General features: G+C 41.5%; 1 protein-coding gene across 8 annotated transcripts in view; it reads left to right on the forward strand.

Moving 5' to 3' along the window:
- Grip1 (glutamate receptor interacting protein 1) overlaps positions 1–22,036 on the forward strand; it is a 627,506-nt gene that overhangs the window by 490,425 nt on the left and 115,045 nt on the right. For all 8 annotated transcript variants that reach the window (XM_036169628.1, XM_036169632.1, XM_036169625.1 and 5 more), the window contains 2 exons: positions 133–208; positions 2,274–2,419. In XM_036169628.1, coding sequence (XP_036025521.1) covers positions 133–208; positions 2,274–2,419 — 222 coding nt within the window. The remainder of the gene's footprint in view (positions 1–132; positions 209–2,273; positions 2,420–22,036) is intronic.

The following is a 22,036-nucleotide window of genomic DNA, read 5'->3' on the forward strand; positions in this document are numbered from 1 at the left end:
AAATAGCCACAAATATACTGCTACATCTCTACTGGCACTTTGTAAAGAGTTGAGTTTTTTTTAAGGCAACAATGAGAGTGTTTTAAAGTTGTCTTCCTCTTTTATTATTATTTTTTTTATATTTTTTCCCAGGGGGAGCACATGATGACAGAAATAAGTCTCGTCCGGTTGTGATAACCTGTGTTCGCCCCGGAGGGCCTGCTGACAGGTAAACTCCATCTTTCTTTATCATTATCCAAAATAGATTGACTAAAGCTGGGGGCTCTGAAAGAGAACATGATTAATTGTAACAGCTAGAGGTCAAGTGTGTAGGTAAGAATGTGAACGTGCCAAGATTTTGAGCTGTGGGAACAGAGGAAGTAAGATTTTGCCTCCAGACTCTTCCTTTCCTGTGCATTCTCTCTGGTGGTTTTGAACTCAGCTCCCTCCATCGTAGACATAGACAACACTGGCAGCCTTTCAGGTTTGTTTGCTTAGCAAAGGATGTTTTGGGTGGCCTGACTCACCAGAAGCACTCCAAGGCAGAGAGTTGGCCTATATCCTTCTGCACTGCCATGTTCTCATCTGGGAAGATGGATCAGTCCTGGGACTCTTAGGGTCATGAGCATCCCCATACCATAGCATCACCTCATGGTGATGACCCAGTACATCACAGGGGAGTGACATGTAGTCAGATGGAAGGGATTTTGTCGATCTCTAACAATTTCCCTTCCTTGAGAATTTGAGTATGTGAAGGGAAAGTGCTCTCAGATGTTTCCTCATAAGCCTCACTGGATCCCAAGTAAACTCACAATCTACATGTCTCTGGGGATGCCTCTGTCTCTGTTGTTTTCTGATGGCAAAAGCGAACTCCAGAATAACGGACAAACACAGCTCCTTCCACAGATACTGTTAAAGGATAGGAAACAGATACACTAATTGCTTCTATCCGTCCATTTAGAGTCAACATAGATTGTTAAACCTTTTGGGGAGGAAGTCATTATCATAAATCCTATTTATGAAGCACTTTCTGTATTCCAGAAAGTATCCTGCCTGTTTGGTGAATATTGTATTATTTTAGTCTTGCAGTCACCCTGTAAAGGAGGCATTTTTTCATTTTCTCACAGCTGACCAAACAAAGACTTAGGATAGTTAAGACAGACATTAAAAAGGACTAGGGTACATATTCAGGTATGTTTTCTGCCAGAATTTATGCTTTTAAGGAAGATGGTATTTCCTATAAAATAAGGAAATGTGGAGATATTGGATTCTCCACTGTGCCAGCATCTAGTGGCTGTTTGCCTTTGCAGAGGACAACACTAAATACAAACTTGAGAGAGTTTCACCTTTTCCCTTTCCCGTGCTTCTCTTGGGGACTGCTCTTTCCAGAGAAAATAGATGCATACACATGTCTCATCCATCTTAACAGTTAGGGTTAACAGGAGTGTCAGGAACAAATTACAAATTATTGTCAAGTGAAGTTAGAATACAAAGAAACATGGCACTAAATATTAAAACTTTAGTTATATGCCTAGAATTATCTAAGTGAAAGATGTTTGTTTTAGAGATCACTTATAGCCTCCCCGAGTCCTACATTTGTCAGGCTGCTCTTTGTCTTTCTCATCTCACGCCCTTCCCCCAAGGAGAGACAGCCATCCGGAGGCTACTTTGACCCTGCACCCATGGTGTCACAAATGTCCTGTCATCATCTCCCTGGTGCCTTAAGACTCTGTGTTCACAGCAGGGAGAATGTTATTTGCCTGCCTTGTCCAAGGCAGGTGAGGCTGGATTGGCATAATGATTCCCAAATGGCTTCATAACTCAATAGAGAAATTTACAGACTAGGAGAATTCACACCAGCATGCCCTGTCCCACTTGGGTTCACGGCTAATAAATGGGATGAAATTAGAAGGCTTCTCTGTTCAACTTGACTTTGGAGGAAAATAGGTGAATGCTATTTCATGGGCTCCAGCAAATCAATTTTCGACTTCAAGTGAAAGCCTGCAAGAGGGAAAATGTGCCTTTCTTACTTTTGTCCTCCAAGAGTTAACTGTGGGTGACCAGGTTATTTGCTAATATGTGGTTATTTTCTCATTACTGGTTTTCGTATTACAGCAATTTTCTGTCCGGGGTTACCTCTTTACACTCTCCCTTGTCATTCACGGCCCCTGAAAAGAATGCAAATGGGCTGGATGGCAGAATGAGCGTGAAGGCATGACTCTGCCTAAGTGGCTATTAAAGCGGAGCCCCATTATGCTCAATTAATCAAGACTGTTCCTGTCTTCTCTCCCTAGAGAGGGCACCATCAAACCTGGAGACAGGTTGCTCAGTGTGGATGGAATTCGGCTTCTTGGAACCACCCATGCTGAGGCCATGAGCATTCTTAAACAGTGTGGACAAGAGGCAACGCTCCTGATAGAATACGATGTCTCCGTGATGGGTATGTGTGAAGCCCCAAGGGTGTGACCTCTTGAGCTCTACTTCATGGCAGCTGTCCATTCCTAAAAAGCCACCTAGGGTAAGCTGTGACAGTCTGCCCTCTCCCTGCAGCTAGGATGTCATGGGTCCACATTTACTCTGCGCTCAGGAAGAGGGAATGTCTACTTTTCAGCTGTGCAGAGTTCTTGTCCACAGTTTAACGTCTCAGTCTCTCAGTGTTTGACCTAGCAATCAGCTCTTCCACACAAATTATACTTTTCTATATATTTTTTTGTAAAAATAGCAGTAAACTATTTTTACCTCCCAGAATCACATAACTTGGAAGTTCTGGCTTTCTGATTTTCATGTCATTACAAGATAGCCTAGCAGGCAGAAGTCTGGAGAGTAAAATGACAAAGACAAGCCAGACTAAGTCTCTCCTCAGAGATTCCTCATGACTTTAACTGAGAATAAATGTTGGCAACTCCATGAATCTCTGTGTGCAGGAAGAAGGTCCACTCTCTATTCCTGTAGAGGAGACAAGGATGCCTCAGTGAGACAGAGAGAGAACATTTCTCCTGTACAGCTCTTATCCTCCTGATGAACACATCCACCCATTTTCTTATAAACAACGTAATTTTAATCTTCTTTATGGCTGGATAAAATTCTGTGTGTGTGTGTGTGTGTGTGTGTGTGTGTGTGAGAGAGAGAGAGAGAGAGAGAGAGAGAGAGAGAGAGAGAGAGAGAGAGAGAGAAGAGAGAGAGAGAACATAGAATTTTCTTTATTCATTTTTCTGTTTACAATAAATCTATAATTTGCTACCGCAAATAATGCTGCAAAAAGTGTGGATGTGCAAGCATCTCTGTGGTAGCCAAAATAAAGTAGACTCAGAAAGATATCATGTATTTCCCCTCATGTGTGCACACGCACGCACACACACACATATGAAAGTGGAAACAGTTCTACCTGGGGAAAGGACGAGGAACAACAAGATGGGCAAGGGGAGGCTTGAGAGGGACTCTGGGCTGATTATAGTCCAAGTGCATGATACTTAAATGACAATGTCTTTATAAACCCATCACTATATTCACAGTGAATATACACCAATAAGTTTTCTATTTATCCAAGTAGATGATATTTAGTAGACAAAGAAAATAATAGGTACTCCTCATCTGTGATGTGATTAGATGTAGAACATTTTATTTCTAATGAAAGCATATGAGAATTTCCTTCTTCACTCAGTATTCCTGTCTAGTTCATCCCATTCATTCCAGAGTATGTGCATTGGGGTCTCATTGTACATTTAATACATACTTCCTGGATAGATGATTATGAAGCACCTTTTCATTGGCCACTGGAAGATGACTGTTCACTTTATTTTTCCCATGCCCATTTCTTAGGAAGTGTGTACCAATATCTCATCTTAGAATCAATATATTGCTAATAACTTTTAGATGAAAAGTTTTGGCAATTTCAGTGACCTACTTTTTAAAAAAAGTTTCGAAGATATAAATTTTCTTAGCTGGGATTTATTCAGACTGTGTTGACATCTTAATGAAATCAACAGGTTGTAGGAATGGCTCTCAGGAAAAGTAAGGATTCAGTTTCGAATGTTAAATCAGAGATATTTATTATTATCCAAGAAGAGCTATGAGTGAACAACTATTACCCCAAAGCTGAACACATAGGTCAGAATAAGAGATGAAACTCTAGCATCTTCCTTAAACTCATGAGGCTGAGGGAAATGTGAGGAAAATGATCTTGGACAAAATTACAGGAGTTTCATATATGGTTCTCAGGTCAGCCAGTAGTTGAACATCAGCAAAGTAAAGAAATTGTACAGGAAGTTAAGAGAAACCATCAGTGATGGACACAGTGAACCAAGGCATCTTAGAGTCATGGAGGTAACACTTCTCCTGTGTCTTAGTTAGGGTTTCTATTGCTGTGAAGAGACACCATAAACATGGAAGCTTTTATAAAGGAAAACATTTAACTGGGCTGGCTTACAGTTCCAGAGGTTTAGTCCATTATCTTCATGGTGGGACATGGCAGCATGCAGGCAGACATGGTGCTGGAGAAGGAGCTGAGAGTTCTACTTCCAAATCAACAGGCAGCAGGAGGAAAAAGTGAGCCACACTAGGCCTGGCTTGAGCATCTGAGACCTCAAAGCCCACCCCCTAGTGACACACTTCCTCCAACAAGGCCACACCCACTCCAACAAGGCCACACCTCCTAATAGTGCCACTTCCTATGGGCCTTTGGAGGCCATTTTCTTTCAAACCACCACATCCTGTATAAAATGACGAGACTCACACTAATGCACTTGCAAGTTGCTACGATGGACAGAAGGATCCATGCATATGTGGTGCTTCACATATCGATGTAATTATTAATAAATGCAGATGCATATTATTTTAAATATTTACAAAGAAAAAAATCCCTCCATTTTGATGTTGTTGAAATGCATTTTCAAATGATTAGGAGAAGCCTAGGGGTCCTACTCTTAGAAAAGTAATATCATAACAAGGGAAGCATGAGACTGAAGTAGAAATTTTTCTTTTAAGAAAGGTGCTAACACTAACAGAATACAGAGCCTTTGCATGAACTTGGTTTGAAGTCTGGCCTCTGTTGACCTTGGATGAATTATTTCACCTCTCTAGCTAGCTGGTCTAGAAAGTCATGTCTGAAAGATGGATGGCAAGAGAACAATAGTTCTTCCACATACTGGTGAATGTATTAAGTAGCCTAATAACCAAAGTTATTATAACCAAAGTGCTCACCATAACCAAGCTTACTAACTATGAGGAAATGAAAGTTATTTCCATGCTCCACGTATCTAAAATGAATCCCAGGTCTCCTGTTGCCCTGAATTAAAATACAGCTTTTACTTTAGTTTGTGAAAAACATGTCATCCTTTCTCAAGGGAGTATTTGGGAAATTATACAGTCTGGATTTTTTATTTTCTAAAAGTTCATACAAGTGCTTATTTTTATACAATTTTGCTCACAATGTCTTCAAAATATGTTTCTGAGAATGCAAATTAACTTTGATATTAGAGTCTTTGGTGGAGTAATACACAGTTGTCTCCTAGATACGGTGCTGGGACTGGAGAGGTAACTCAAACATTGAGAGAAACATAAAGTTTCTCAAACATGAGAACCTCAGTTCTGTTCCCATGTTGTATCCCCCAGTCATCTGTAACTCCATTTCCAGGGATACAGTATCTTATTCTGACCTCTGGGGGCACTGTACACATATGGTATACTGTGATGGACTAGACCTCACCATTATTTACCCCAGGAACTCTTGAGAGATGAGGGATAAGCGACTTAGTTAGAAGTAGAGAGGAGAGAAAACATAGAATGGACTCGAGTGGGCCTAGGTCCTTATCCAACAGGCCCAGAGCTTTATTCCAAAGGGCTATTTATAATAATGCCAAAGGGTGGAGTTAGTTACAGTCACCAGGTACACAGGCCCATGGTCCAATCAACCTCTTATGCACTCCTGCTGGGTACAGTCACTAGGAAACCTGGTGGGCTCCAACAGTATACTTACATGCACGGCAGACAAAAGTCATACACATAAAATAAAAATAAATATTTTTAAAATAAGAATATTGTTCTAAACCTCAATCTTTAGGTTAGTTTTACAGTCAAAGGGCATAAAGATGTCACCAAATAAAAAAAAAAATCAAAACCCAGAACTCAGTAAGCTGCTATTCACCTCCTTGTCAGCCCACTCCAGTTTTTCCTGGAGTATATTTGCTTTGCTAAATAAACATCCACTTAAACTTAAAAAAAAAAAAAATCACCAAATCTATTCTGATTTGGAACTTGCCTAAACTATTTTTAAACACTTCATGATTCTCTAATAGTTCCTTACTTTACAACTTAGGAGGGACCATAGCTGGTCATCAGTAAACATGGAACTCTATTTAGCTGGCTAAAAAAAAAAAACAAAACAAAACAAAAAAAAAAACCACTTATGTTGTATGATTTAAATGATTTCTTCCTACACTGTAGTTAATATCTACAGTGATCTGGTTGATTTCACATACAACCAACACTTTATTGTAGTTGATAATAAAGATGGAAAGAGTTAACCACAGTGTTCTTCCCAGTTGTTTGGACCCTTCCCACTGCCGTGCCCAGTGTTTACCACCAAGACTCAGGTCAAGCCCACCTTCTCATTGGTCCGATGCATTTGGATGGCTCAATCTCTTTCTCATTTTATTCCCCCTTTGAATGAGAAGGGAAGACACTCTGTCTCCTTCTGGATACTTCACAGGGGTATTTACATTTACATTTGCCTCAGCTATCTATCTGTGTGTCTGTTGTGACACTGGGTTCCACAGACCAGAGGAAACACGAAGAATAACTTTGTTTACTCCCATTACACCTCACCGGGAGCCATCAGGTATACATAGAAGGCTCTTGATAACTGTAGGTTGCACAGTATGTTTTCTTATAGATTAGCTGCCCTTGTGACCAATTATTATTAAGTGGGTATTTGTAGAATATACCAAAACATCAATATTTATGCTACATTGTTCAAGATGAAGTTATTTTGTGTTTATGACTTTGTCTTACACTGCGGTATAACATCCTCAAACCTTCAACCTCAGTACTTCTTAAATTACTCATGGTGTTTTTCTGAATCCTGTCAATCTTTAATTCTCCCATTAGATATCATTTCATATGCTCATCTTCAAACCTGTCTTCTGTTCCGTTAGACAATGGTAGCATGCAAAACTAAGGATAATGAGAAAAGAAATTAGGATTTCATTCCAAATACCCCAGGACATTACATCTTTGTGCAGTTATGTGGATGGTCCTTACCTACATGCATTCAATCCTGAACAAATGAAAAGAGCAATTTATGAGCAACTGTTTAAATAGACATGAATTTGGATGATACTAATCTTTTTTAAAAATATGGTGGATTTATCTTCACAAAGCAGAGGTTTATTGACATTGTATTTCCTTTTTTGAAATATCAGAATCAGGATATAAAACCTGCACCTATGAATCCTCAGCTGCAAGTCCTAGGTGTGAATTACCAAGCACTGTTCATATGTTTCCACTGATGCCTTATGTGTCCTCAGTTAACTGAAAACTGAGAATTGCAAGGCTTCCTTCAGTAGTTACAGTATGGCACTTGGTAAGCCTGTCACTAACATGCTTTTCTATTTTCTTAGAAAATACCATAAACAGGAGCCACGTGTATCCTTTGTAAAAATCACACATAATTTTTAAATGCCAACAGTCTTTTCTTTAGAATGTAATTACTGTGAAATGATAGTTACATGGTCTTATACAATTTTTATCTAGACTTGAGTTCTTTGGCAGGGGAGTTTGAGACAGGGTTTCTCTGTGTAATAGCCCCACTGTCCCAGAATTCACTTTGTAGACTAGTCTGGCCTCAGACTCACAGAGATCCACTTGCCTCTGCCTCCCCAATGCTAGGATTAAAGCCATGTGTCACTATGTCTATCTTAAAAATGAACTCTTATAAAATGCTCTTATTCTCACTACCTCATCCCCTAAGACATGTTCAAACAAGACAGGGATGCTATGTGCAGTCCTTCCCACTGATTTCTTCCACTGCCTCCTTCTACAACTACACAGAGAAGCTTTTCAACTTCTAAGGACTCACTTTATTCCATTAGACCTCCAAGATAATCCTACCCCCCCCCCTTTAAGGTCATCTGTGACATGTGGCATAATGGAATTATGGGAGAGATATAGCACATTCACTAGATCTCAGAACTGGATGTGGAAATACTTGGCATATGACTTCATAGACTTTGGCTACAAAGACTGCCCGCTACAGTTAAGATGATTAAGAGCAAACTAGAAAAGAAATATCAACAATAAAACAACCAAACAGAGGTGAGCAGCGAGAAGCCAGACTAACTCCAGTGCCCAGCAAAGCACCTGGCATGAAGTAAGCTCTCTGCACATTTATTGAACAAATAAATGAGTCTGTGGCTCTGGAAGTTTCCTTTCACCTTCATAGTTTGCTATTATTGCATATTATATCACATTTCTGTACATAACTTTAAGCAAACCAATATAGTATCTTGAGACTACATACATAATGTATGAGATTTGTCTAGAATAGGGACCATCGATATTCTTTTATTTCTGTGTCATATCTGATTGATGGAAGGTGACCCTCTGAAGCACTGCATGGAGACCGACTTTGAGGTTTGAACCAAGCTCACTGGACAAGAGCATTGTGAGCTGTTACATTGCCTATGTGAGTGCTCTAGGTACAGGGACAACCATGATGTCGGTTACCATCTCACATCCACTGTATTGGTTACTTTTCTTATTTCTGTGATGAATTGCCCAGCAAAAAGCAACTTAAGAAAGGAAGTGTTAATTTTGGCTAACAGGGGGTTGGGGGTAGAAGTCCATCATGGCTAGGAAGGCAAGGGGGCAGGACTAGCTCCTTCCTGAAACAGCAGGAGACAACTGATCACAGTTCTGTGGATCATGGAGCAGAGGAAAGGGAATGCTTGTCTCCTTGATTGTTCTAGATCCCAGCCCAGTGAATGGTGCCGCCTACATTTAGGGTTAGTCCTAACCCCCACAGTCAGTCCTCTCTAGATTATCATCACAAACATTCCTGTTGGGATGCTTCATTAATGCTCCAGACATTTCTTAATCCAATCAAGTCGACAACCAACATTCTCCATCATTATCATTTAGAGATTCAAGCAGTGCTCCAGCTAGTAGACAAAAGACTGGCCCCTGGTCCATAGGTGATTCCCTTTAGAGCCGCCCTGTGGGATCAATTCTGAAAATTGAAACACTTTATCATCTTGTTGCTGTCTTGGTGGATCTCAACCTTCCTAATGCTGTGACCGTTTAATACAGTTGGTCATGTTGTGGTGACCCCCAACCTTGAATTTATTTTCGTTGTTACTTACTGTAATTTTGCTACTGTTATGAATTATATTGTAAATATTTTTGGAGAGGGAGGTTTGCCAGAGGGGTCACGACCCATGGCTTGCGAACCACTGGATGTTTCACCATTCTTAACGCACTGCATGCTAAAGGATGATCCACATATTTTTTTTACCCCCTCTTAAAGAGACAGTACACTATTCTGGATGCATTCTGTGGTCTTCACGGCACTCTTGAAAAGCTGGGATCATTTGATGGCACTGGGAAACAAAGGCTCTTGCTTTGAAGTCAACCTGAATAGATCTGGCTGCTCTTAATATTTAATTGCTGGGCTAGCCTTCCTCTGCACAAACACCAGCTTGAATTGAACCACGCACTTCCTTTTTGCATGGAAGGTGTTGTCTATGGCATCTTCAAATCCCTCACATCTGTTCCCTCAGCCATCACGACTGGGATTCCCTTTTGTTTGACAACACAGCTCCTGGACAGTCTGTGGAGTCTTTCAGAAAAGAGGGCCACCACTGCACATAGCTTTTCCAAATTGTGGACATTCTCCTCATGTTTCCAAAAGCAGGTAGGTGAGGGCTTCGTGAGAATGTGAGCATTTGGGGCCAAGTGGCAGAAGAAAGAACCGGGATGCTCAGTGGAGCTCCTGAGCACTAGTGTGGTCCATTCTCCCAGTCCTGTGGGTGAGCCCCTGTTGGCTCCCACTCCTGTTCCCAGCCAGGCACCACTGCTCCCTCATGCTGGTCACATTTCCTTGGGCTTGCAGAGAAATGTGTTTCTCAAAGCCTCATCCATAATGCATTAGTTGTTGGCTTCTGGAACTCTAAAGTAATTTGGTTCATCCAACTCTATTGTAAAAGGTATACATAAATAGTATTAAATATCTGGGTAATACTAACTGAAGGTGATGAAACACCAGACAGTCATTCACTAGTTTCTTCTAGAAGCTGAATATAATAAGTATTAAGGGGATAAACAGGGGTATCAGAATAAATGTACCAAAGATTAATAATTCAGCATCTGAATTTTCCCTTAAGGCACAAGGGCTTATCTTTCAGGCGATGTTCTTTGTGATAAGATCACAAAAGTCTCTACATATTTTAAACACTGCTCTGTAGTTACACTGGAGGAGACTACACCATGCCACATCAGAGGTCCTTCCTGCTGGACTGAGCAACATTTTTGAATTTAGATATTCAAAACCCTGTTGCCACTCCATTCAAAGAAACCGCAAACCCCAACTAAAATGGCTACACATAAAATATTTGAAAATACCTTTTCCTATTAGCCTAATCTGATTCAAAGTGGTCACAGATAACCTCACTATCTATAAGAACACTGGCCATTGATTGTTGATTACCTCAAATCCAGCAGTGCCACCAACAGTTACAAATTTCCCAGAATGCCTCTTGGCATCCCTTGTCCCCAGAGTCAGCATACTGTCACTGCCTGAAAGAATTTTGATCTTGGTATTCTGAGACATTTAATAAATTAATCAAAACTTGGTCAAAATTCTTTCATTTCCAGATTGTACACGATGCTTCTAACATTAAATATGTCCTCTTGGGGGCAAATTAGCCCTTTAATTTTAGCATAGTTTAGAAAGATGAAAAGCCGCCAGCTCTGTCAGGGGCAATCTCCCTTTGAGTGATAAATTTCTCTGAGGTTATGTGTATGTATTAGCTAGTCCAGACTGTTTTTTCCTTTTCAAAAATGAGATTCAGATAAGCTTGGTTATTAATCATAAGGTCAGTCTGGGTCCGTATTTTGTAGACTGCCTTCAAAGCACCAATCAAGATTATTCCCTTTGTGGTAATAAACTAATTGTATTTCCTTTTTTTTTTTTTTTTTTTTTTTTTTGTAAAACCAACTCCAAACCATCTTTCACTGGGGCGAAAATATTGGTCTCTATGCTTTCCTCAAACACTGTTGCACACAATGATGAACTGTCACCTTTAAGGAGCCAGGAGTCCTGTCAGCATGAACCCCTTCTGTGTCTTTTCCAAATACAATGTCTCTCTTTAACAAACAAATATTTACTTCCATGTCTACCGCAAGTAAAAAGAGTTCTGTTCTTATTAATTTTTCCACGCTAGTGGCTGTTCAAATGTCCCGTTAACACTGTCAACCTTACCACCAAGTCAATAAGATCCTGGGCTGCCCACCCAAGTCTCTACTGCATCCTGGTCTTACTCGTGACCAGGCTTTGTCACCACAGGGATAATGGGCAGAAGCATAAACACATGAATCTGCATCATTGCGTGTCTTGGGACTAGGGGCGGTGGGGGCATGAAGAAATACTAGACACATGGTCACAGAAAAGTGGGATCAGGTCTTCTGGGCTGTGACTGGAGAAACCACGGCATCCCAGAAGATCAGCATGTTAATTATATACAGGCAGGTGGGGTTATTGCATCCAGCTTAACAAGGCAGCAGGGTTATTACATACAGATAAAGAAGGAGGTGGGGTTTATGGTATACAGCTGAATCAAGGAGACAGGTTTAGCTAATCTTGCTAGAAGCAGTCTCTGTGTGGGAACGATCATCAGGCCACAAACAGCCAGGGGAAGAAAACTATAGTGGCCATTTTCTGAACACACTATCAACATTCACACTTGGGCTAGAAGGGAAAGCTCTGTCATCCCTCTGAGCCTCACCCAGGGAAATCTTTGCCACTCCTGTGGGTCTGAAGCATTGGTTCGTGACATGACCATACTGATGTCAACAGCACACACCTCTCAGGACTTCACCCACTCCCTACAACAGCCTCTAAAACTTGCTTGAGGTTGGGAGATGGTCAGAATATTTTGGTGAGGACTTCCTCAGTCACTTTTCAGCAACATGAGGACTGTTCTCAGCTGTGAATTCTCAGAAGCAGGTGGAAGTCATGCTTTTAACATAAACATGGAAGAAACACCAATACTTATCCTCTTTCTATATCACCTAGTCTTACTACCTGAAGATGTTGGTGGCTGTAAAGTATGAGAAGGGAAAAGGTAGAAGGCTTTTGTCTGATCTCTGTGGAGGTCTATGTCTCAGAGAAGTCCCCACTTTAAAGCACTGTGACATCAGAAAAGTTGTCTACAAGGAGCATTGACTAGGACTGGCTGCTCATAGACCACCTCTCCTGCAGAGTTGATTTATTTTAAAACAAGGGTGATACAAAAAGAACACTTCAAAGTCTTCTATCCACCTCACCACCTTCCCACAATTCCCACAATCCTCTTGCCCTAAACATCTGCCCATTTGCTGTAAAATAAAATGCAGACACTGGCCCAACATGGCTCCTCTCTAGGCTTCTCTCTGTCAGGCTTCTGCTACCAGGGACACTTACTGATTCCTGGCCCAGGTTTTAGCTTGTGTGCTGTCTTAAGGCTCTCCTCTGACCTAGGGTCACTGTGATGTAGTCGTCCAGTGGAGTCACACTTGACTCTTAACTCTTCAGCAAACTGGATGTGTGACCTCCCTAAGGCTCATTTTCTCTCACCTGTGCAAGGAACTTTGTCATGGTTGCTGTGATAACTAAAGTTGTTTATACACTAAAAATATCCAGCACACATAGACATAAAAGAAACCCATTTTTGGCTCAGAATGGTATATTTAGGCAATTTAAAACATTATTTTCATAAAGACCAAATATGGTAAGTGTGTTCTAAGTATTGTTCACCCACAGTATGGAGCTGTCACAATGTTACTGAAGATGATGTGTGTTGATGTTAATGGAATTAACAAGCTGGATTTATATAACTCAGCCATTTAAACAATAAAGGTGAGACATTGTAGCACAAATCTTAACAGGTCTTATTAATGAAAATAAACCTGGAGCAAGGTATTGGGGTGAATGCTGGAAGATCAGAGAAGCATAACAAGCCACAGCTTCCTCACCTCACCAATTCCTCAGCTGATTCTGTTTCCTCAGACTGGAAGCCTCTGAGTCCTCATCCAAATGGATCTCAGCTGAACTGCTTCTCAAAAGCCTAAAAGCTTAACCAGCTCTAGTTCCTGGTCCTCACGCCTTAAATACCTTTCTGCTTCCTGCCATCACTTCCTGGGATTAAAGACGTGAGTCACCATTTTGCCTGGCTGTTTCCAGTGTGGCCTTGAACTCACAGAGATCTAGGTGGATCTCTGCCTCTGGAATGCTAGGATTAAAGGTGTGAGTGCTACCACTGTCTAACCTCCATGTTTATTATTGTGGCTGTTCTGTTCTCTGACCCCAGATAAGTTTATTAGAGTGTACAATATTTTGGAAAACACAATATCACCACAAGACATCAAAACAAAATGAAAAAAAAGAAACCCATTTTTTAATGTTTTTGTTAGTGTTGGTGTTAGGTAAGCTCCCTCACTTTGCTACCATTGTATTTCCAGTGCATTCTTATTTCTTGGAGGTAGACTTTGTAAACCTAATTGAAAGTAGTCCATCTATCCCTATAGCTCCTCTAATGTGTTTTAAATATATACATTTTATACTCTTCATCCTTTTGAGCATAGTAGTCTTGCAACTATGTACAATGTTCTCCTCCTACAGGACTATGAACCCCTAGGACCGGGGTGGATCCATGCCCATACTGTCCTCTGTGGGGTGCTCCCACACACAGATGTTAGGGTTTGAGGTTGGTTAAATAAATGAATGAGAATAATTCATATTGAGCCTATGTTTTCCCCACACTTGATAATATTCAAAATAGTTTCTCTTATAGTCCTAGTATCTCCTGCACTTTTACAAGCTTTATTCTGCTTTATTCTTGTAATAACTTGTAAGGTATCAGATACTGCTCCTTTACTGTGAATAGCTAACAGCTCCTATTGACCACCAGAGTCTGGCACATTCTGATTAATGGGGGAATCCATGTGTTTTCTACAGTAACAGGGGGGTTCACAGAAGGCTAATGAGTCCATTTGTAAAAACGAATGAACGCTTATTTCTACACAAACATACAAGACTTTATAGGCTTCAGGGTCACCAGACATTTGATGTCCCATGCCAAAAGGTATATATCTAGAAGACAGTGTAAGAACCTTAAATAATCTTTGGGGACTTTTTGCTCTTTCTCAGTGAACATCTCATGAATATTCCCTTAAACATTCCCTAATGCTGTATTTTCTTTTTTAATAACAATATTTTTAAGATTTTATCGTTAGTTATGTGCATGCCTGTGCATCCATGTGTGGGTATGTGCACTTGAGTGCAGAAGATGCCTCAGAGGCCAGAAGTGGGGCTAGAGTCATAAGCAGTTGTAAGCTTCCTGACACAGGTGCTGGGAACCAAACTCAGGCCATTTGCAAGAGCATATGTGCTCTCCAGGCCCTTAATACCACCATTTTAAAATAAACATGTATGTAAAATTATACATGTTTACACACCTGTTTTTCACGGAGCTCTTGTGGGCATAGACTAGAAACACTCTGAACCATCTCTTCCCTGTCAAAGCCTGTCATCCCCAACTTTTCATCCACATCAGTCAGTTGTAAGCTGAGATATACAAAGATGTTGAGGCTAGAGTTACTGCTTTTATGAACCGAGTGAAATAAGGAGTGATTAAGCTAGTTTTAAAAAGAGAAATATTAGGTAGTTTTTGCCCAGGTAACACAGTTTACAGGTGCTAAAGTCAGAACCCCACTCTTTCTCTAGTACAATGTTGCTGTTAGCAGATTGTAGGAATAGTAACTTCCATTTACAGATGGTCTGTAATGCTCGGGTTACTTTATAAAATTATCTCATTGCATTTTTACTTAAAGAGATAAGCCCGAGTGTCACCATTTGAGAGGCAGCGCAATAACTTGGCCAAGAAGAAGGTAAGAAATTCAGAATCCAAACGTCCCTGCCTGTGTCCAGAACTTTCTCTTACAAAGCAGTTTAATCAGCCGGAGCAAAATCAGTGCCACGTTTGTGAGATGACCCTGACTATCTCAGTGTTTGAAAAAACTCTATTTCTCCCCTGGAGTCTGCTCTCCTTTCATCTTCCTCTTCCTCGGAAGGGCCTTCATGGAGCAGTCTCCAGATGAAGAGCCTGGGCCTGCTAAGCTTCTTTTTTCTCACTCACTCAGAGCTTTCCACGGGTCCTCACTCGTGTCTGGTCACGGTTTTATCTGCTTTATCCACACCCGCTCACTCCCAGACTCCATCTCTATCAGCAGTACGGTCCTCTCCACCTTGTGTCTACTCCATCCCTCAAGCCACGCCCACTCAAATTCTAGTTGCTGAATAAGTAACTCTACAGAGCATAAATCCTGTCTCCCCCTCCAGGGCCATCCCTAACCCCATGCCTTGCCTACAAGTTCCAGAAGATACTGTCCCTGGAACTGCCATCCCATCATCCCCCTTCAGTCTTCAAGTTACTCTCTTCCTTTGACAGTCAAGATTCTCTTTAACTCTTCATAACACCAAATATTCTCCTCCTAAAAAACGATTCTCTAATTCCTATGTACATAGGAATATATATTCTTCCCCTCCCCAATACCCTTTAAGACCTCGCCTATACATCACTTGAGAAACTTGTTTCCTCCATGAGCATCTAAACTGGGTGTCCTCTCTTCCTCGGGGAGCCCTTCCCTTCCCTTCAAGGTTATTATCACAATTATAATGCTAATTTGTTGGTGAGAGAGTCCACTGCTCTCCTTCACTCAACTGAAAACCCCAGGAAGTCAGAGATGGTGAGAATTACATGAATTATATTTATATATTGTATAACCATACACATACACGATGGTATGTAGAGCATGCGCCTGCCACACACAAAGACCGCCCGCGTTAAATATTTGACGAATGAATTACATGCAGACGGCTTAAAAGCAGTGGGTCCCCTGTGTTTCATCTAAATGGAGAGTAGACATTTACTCTTCCCTAGAGCCCTCCAGAGGTAGTAGGAAGAAACTCGGGAAAGGCTTAAGCTAGCAGTTTGTATTCCTATTGGATGTCACCCCTTCTTCTGTCCTCTATCACCCTCTCTGTCCCGTCCTACCCACCCCCACTCCCCATTTCTCTCCTTTCCCTTTCCAGCGCCCTTCTCCTCTTAAAGAAACATTTCCTCAGCTATAGAGGAAAGCCTTAGGCCAAGAGCAGCATCCTTTTTTAGAAGATCTTTAGTCAGCAAGGCAGCAAATAGGAGCCCTTGAGAGAGAAGCCCCAAGCGATGAAGCTTTAGGAAGATGCCTGCTGTGCTGTGTTGACCCATTGAAGCTAAGTGTACCACAAGGTCTTTGGGGGATCCTGGCTTTCTTTATATAGCGCTGACTGCATTGGGGAGTATAGATCTCCTATCTCTTTCCTACTCAATTTTCACCCTCTGCCATAATACATAGCTTCCCTTCTGCAGAGCGTCGACCCTGTGTGCGCTGGTAAACACTCCCTTAGACACACACAGCTATGACTTCAGGGAGGCACCAGACCTTTGAACCAGCAGAGTGTGTGACTGCATTTTTAGCTCACTGGAAACATTCATCATAGCACTGAATTTTGTGACTTAGAGAGAGTATAAAAGGAAAGTGACTGAACCACTCACGGAGTCAGACCGTGGAAGGAAGAGTACTCTCTCATTCACAAAAGTGAGTCTCAGCTCGAAAGCAGTATTGTGGCTTGCCCCATGGGCTTTGTCCTGTGTGTGTTTCTTCGCTGCTCATGCCTGCTTCAGACTCCACAGCTTCCCTGAGCACATGAGACATGTCACCCACTGTGGGCACCTGTTTGGGTGGCTCTGAGACCTCTTGTTTCTCAGAGGTGATTCCCTAACATAACCCTTCTGATGCAATCCTTAAAAGTTGATTCATTTTGGCTTGGGTTTTGTTTTGTTTTGTTGTTGTTGTGTTTTGGGGGGGCAGGGGTATGGTATTTGTTTTGAAAGACACATTTCATGATGTAGCCCTGGCAATCATTATAGAGCCTTGAACTCACAGAGATCCTCCTGCCTCTGCATCTCAGCGCTGGGATTAAAGGCGTGTGCTGTCACACCCAGCAAAAGGGCATTTTGTGCATTGTGGAATTTCTCCAAAGGTCATACTGTCCAATTAAAATCTCAGGAAATGTAGGCAGCCCTTCCAACAGAATTCCCACACTGAAGAAGGAATATGGGGGCCTAAGAAATGCTTGAGGCTGGCCAGTCAAGATGAGGAAATTATTTGGAAATGTTAAATATTCTATCTGTAGAAAAAACTAAAAATTTTCAAAATTTGCATGGTTTAGATATCCTACATATAGTCGCATATAGAATTCTTACTAACAGATTATAAGCCCGGATCCAGAGCACTGTAGATAATCTAAAATCACAAGAAGGGTAATACTGAAATCATTCCCAAACTAAGTAAGTGGAACTGCGTATGGAAATGGAACCAGCAAGGTCAGGGAAGCTGTGTAGCTTTCCCACCCCTTCCCCTTCTTTGCTCTTTGCTCCAATGTTCCTGGGGAACAACCTAACCCCGCCTTACATCCATACAAACATTAACTGGAAGTTCTGAAGGATGTAAATCCGTCTTTTACAGCTCTGGCTCTGTAGCCTCTGCCCTTTCTTTCTCTTGGCCAAGCAAAGACAGTGCTGATGCTTCACATTAACCAGTAAGTACTATCACTGCCAGTGGGTGTTCCCAAAAGGAGGGAACTGGTGTGAATTTGTGCAAGGGATGCTGTTGTGTCAGCAACTGTGATAGCTGAAGCCGCCTACAACACACACGCCCTTCCTTTCTACAGATGAAGCTGTTCTTCCAAGACTGCACAAATCATGCAGTGTCGAATTTAGGATTAAACCCAGGTAGAGTTCACAGTATTGTAGCCACAGCAGATCAGTAGAAATGATAGCAGGTGTAAAAACTAATAAATGATTTCAGATGAAAGTCTTGAAGGCAACAGAACAAGTGTAGTGGTAAGCTTCTCCAGTCCCGCTCAGCCCCGCGGTCCTGCAGCTGCTTATAGAATAGTCATTCAGAGGCTTAATATTATTTACAAACTGTATGGCCTATGGCAGGCTTCTTACTAGCTGGCTCTTTCATCTTAAATCAACCCATTTTTATTAATCTATGCTTTGCCATGGCCGTGGCGTTACCGGTCTGCTGGCATCTTGCTGCTCCTTGGGCGGTGACTGATGTCTCTCTCTCCCTCTCCTCTGCCTGTCTTCTTCCTGCCTTACTCTTTGAATTTCCTGCCTGGCTATAACCTAACTCACCATAGGCCAGAGCAGCTTCTTTATTGTGAACCAAAGGGAGCAACATATATTCACAGCGTACAGAAAGACATCCCCCAGCAAACAAGTACTAAGATGTGTCTCTATATTGTCTAAACTTAAATTTTCAGTTTTTACTGACATTCACTTATTGTTCTTTGAAAAATTAAAAATCTTACAGAGATATTTACAAATAAAAGTGGGGTTTTTTTTTAACCATTTAAAATATAGCTTTAGGACTAAGTGCATTTTTTGAATGCCCATACTCTCTCGCTATTAAAAAAAAAAAAAACAAACATCAAATATTTCATGTTGAGTGCCTCAGAAAGTTCTGAGTTAGAGGGAAGAGAGTGAGACAATAAATTCATTATCGTCTGCTGGTGCTTAATCATTGTGGCATTTTTATTGATTTAAATTACGGCAAATCCACTCAATCCAAGGGAGTGGAGAATGACTTTCCTGGAATCCTCCTGCCTCTTTTCTCTTTGCTCTCACAATGTCTTCAGTAGACCTAGAGACATCTTTACAGATTTCCAGGCAGTGCCCTGGAGAGTAGATCACTATTACAGCCCAGAAATATGGACTTCAGCTTGCCTCGGAAGGGAGCAAGTAGGATGATGGGAAAGGAGTCTGTGTTTAAGTAAGAGTTCTCAGGATGTCACTGACTCACAATTTTGGTGAAGATTTTGAAATGAAACAGTAGGTTAGCTCTTGCATTTTGGTGAAGACTGTGGTCCTCCCAATTTCTACAGGCATGGACAAAATATGCATTGTAGTTATATTAGACCATTTGTTACTATTATGAAATACCTGGGGTGGGATGCTTTAAAAATAAATCAAAGGGCTCATTGAAGTCCAGCCAGCCATGTTAGTAGGGCTTGTGGTGAGGGCCTACTGAATGATAGCATCGTGGCAGGAACACAGCTGGGAACAGCTGATCGAGTAGCTAGACAGGACACCCAAAGCCACCCAAGTGCTGAGCTCACTCACTTTGTCTGTTCGTCTTTCTGTCTTAGTTTTTCCCAGTTACTATGACTTTGCACTCACAGTTCAAGGGTACAGTTCATCAGAAGGTGAAAGCTGCTGGAGCTTGAAGCATCTGGTCACATGGCACCCACAACCAGGAACAGAGAGCAGTGAGTGCAGGCTGATGCTCAGCTGCCTTTCTCCATCGCTGCAGACCAGAATCCCAGCCAGGGAATGGTGCTACCCACAGTAGGCAAGTCTTCTTACCTCAATGTAATCAAGATAATCCTCCACAGACATGCCCAGGGGCCTATTCTCAAGTCTCTCAAGTTGATAATTAACACTAATTACCATACTTTCTGGCTTGACTTTTCTGTGTTTCCAGGGAGCAAACCCAGAGCTTCACACATACATATTAGACAAGCGCTCTACCACTGAGCCACTTTTCCAACCCATAATACTCACTCTTATGAGAACACACTGATAACTAGCATCCCTTTCTGAGGGTGGCAGTTTCAGTGGCTTAGTGACCTCCCACTAGGCTCCACTTTATCAAGATCCCATCCCCTTTGACGTCACCTTATTGGCTCCCAAGCTTTCACTGTACCAACCATTGGGAAGATAAGCATCCAAACTATAGCAGATGTAAATGGAGTCATAACCCTCACTTCCCAAACTAGTGGGCTTTTCATTCTTCTATATATACTAATTTTGGGAAATTTTCCTCTCTAGTCTTGAGAATTATTTCATAATTGCCTCAATTTCAGATTGTGGTAGTATGCCTCATAATGTCCTAAATTTTATATGCAATAAGATATTTTATACCTTTGAAATACCCTTCATACCTAAACCTGGTTGGGAACCAGATGCCTAGAGAAGATCTATCTCACCAAACAGATGGAGACACGTTCATAACCAGCTTGTAAGGCATTGAAGATTCTATGGCGATAGCGATATGAAAATTCTTACAGACCACATGGCCACATCACATCCAATGTCAGCGGTCCTCCTTAGCCAACTCTTTTCAAACATATCTGGTAACAAATAACTTCCTTTAAACCAAGCCCAAAGCTTAAGGTGGCATGTCCTTCCTACCCCTCACCACATAATAGATCCATCTACAGACGAGTTCTTTAAGGGGACCATGAAGGGTAGAGAGGTGGCTCTGTGGTAGAATACTTGCCTCATGCATCAGAAGCTTAGGGTTTGTCCCCTAGCACCACATAAAAGAAGTAAAAGCAAGTAGATGGATAGGAAGTGTGGTGGGGAAGTGTGGTGGTTAGTGCTAGTTGCCAGCTTGATGCAATCTAGAATCATCCAGGAGGTGGGTCCCGGGGCAGACCTGTGTGGGTTGACCTTGACACAGATAACAGCTCTATCTCAGAGGGATTTGTTGAGCAAGAGAATGAAATTAGACATGTGAAGGTGTTTTACAAACTATAGCTGACCATTAAAATATAAGGAAGAGTAAATAATGGTTTTTAATATCCATTCATCATCCCAACCCATCTTAATTTACCTGATTCTGACATCTAACTTGTTTTCTGTTCCCGGCCAGTATAGGGCAATTTTCATGTAATTGGAAGTTCCACCCACTTTATAATTAGCAAGTAAGTATGTACTGAGGCTCCCTCCAGTAAGTGAGGACTCAGGGCACTGGAGTGTGGGCTTTCTGCTTCTGTCCAGCTAAGGACTCCTCGAGTGCCTTTGTTCAAGGCCTTCTTTGTTTCCTCACTGATAGAGTACTGGTTACCATGCTACCGATAACCATGTTGCTCTCTTATTAGACCTAACCATGCATTTAAACCTCTACATTTGTCCAAAGTTTGTTTGCTGTTTGATTTTATGTTTCCCTCTTAGATATACCCAAAGAGGTGATTTTTTTAAGGTAAATATGTGCTAAATATTTTAAAATGTATTTCAGGGAGTTGGAAAATAGCTCAGTCAGCAACATTTGCCAGGCAAACATTAGGACCTACAATCAAGGCCCAGAACTCACACCCTCGTATGCACATGCTTTTAATCCAAGTCTGAGGGAACAGAGACTGGCCAATCTTGAATTTACTGGCAATTAAATTAGTTAGCTAGCCCCAGGTCCCAGTGAGAGTCCCTATCTCAAGAGATAAAGTGGAGCCAGCGAAATGGCCCAGCAGATGAGAGCTGGGGAACTGAGTTCAATCACTGGAACCCACATGATAGAAGGAAAGAACCAACTCCCACAAGTTGGCCTCTGACCTGTAGACATATGCCATCACATACACACACTTACAGTATACACACAATACAACACACACACACACACACAGAGAGAGAGAGAGAGAGAGAGAGAGAGAGAGAGAGAGAGCGCAAATACGTTTTTGAAAAAACGGACAGTGCCCAAAAAAACAAGACCTGAAGTTGACTTCTATGGATATGCATTTTCATGCACGACATCTGCATGTACATCTATGTATGCACACTCAAAACACACACACACACACACACATATACATACAGAAAGAGAGACAGAGAGACAGGGAGACAGAGAGTGAGTGAGTTCTGGAGAAAATTGTCTTTGGGGCTAGTTAAGTGGTTACTGCCCATTTGTCTTATTTCAGATC

This window comes from Onychomys torridus, chromosome 20 (assembly GCF_903995425.1).
Source record: "Onychomys torridus chromosome 20, mOncTor1.1, whole genome shotgun sequence".
In the NCBI taxonomy this organism is placed as follows: Eukaryota; Metazoa; Chordata; class Mammalia; order Rodentia; family Cricetidae; genus Onychomys; species Onychomys torridus.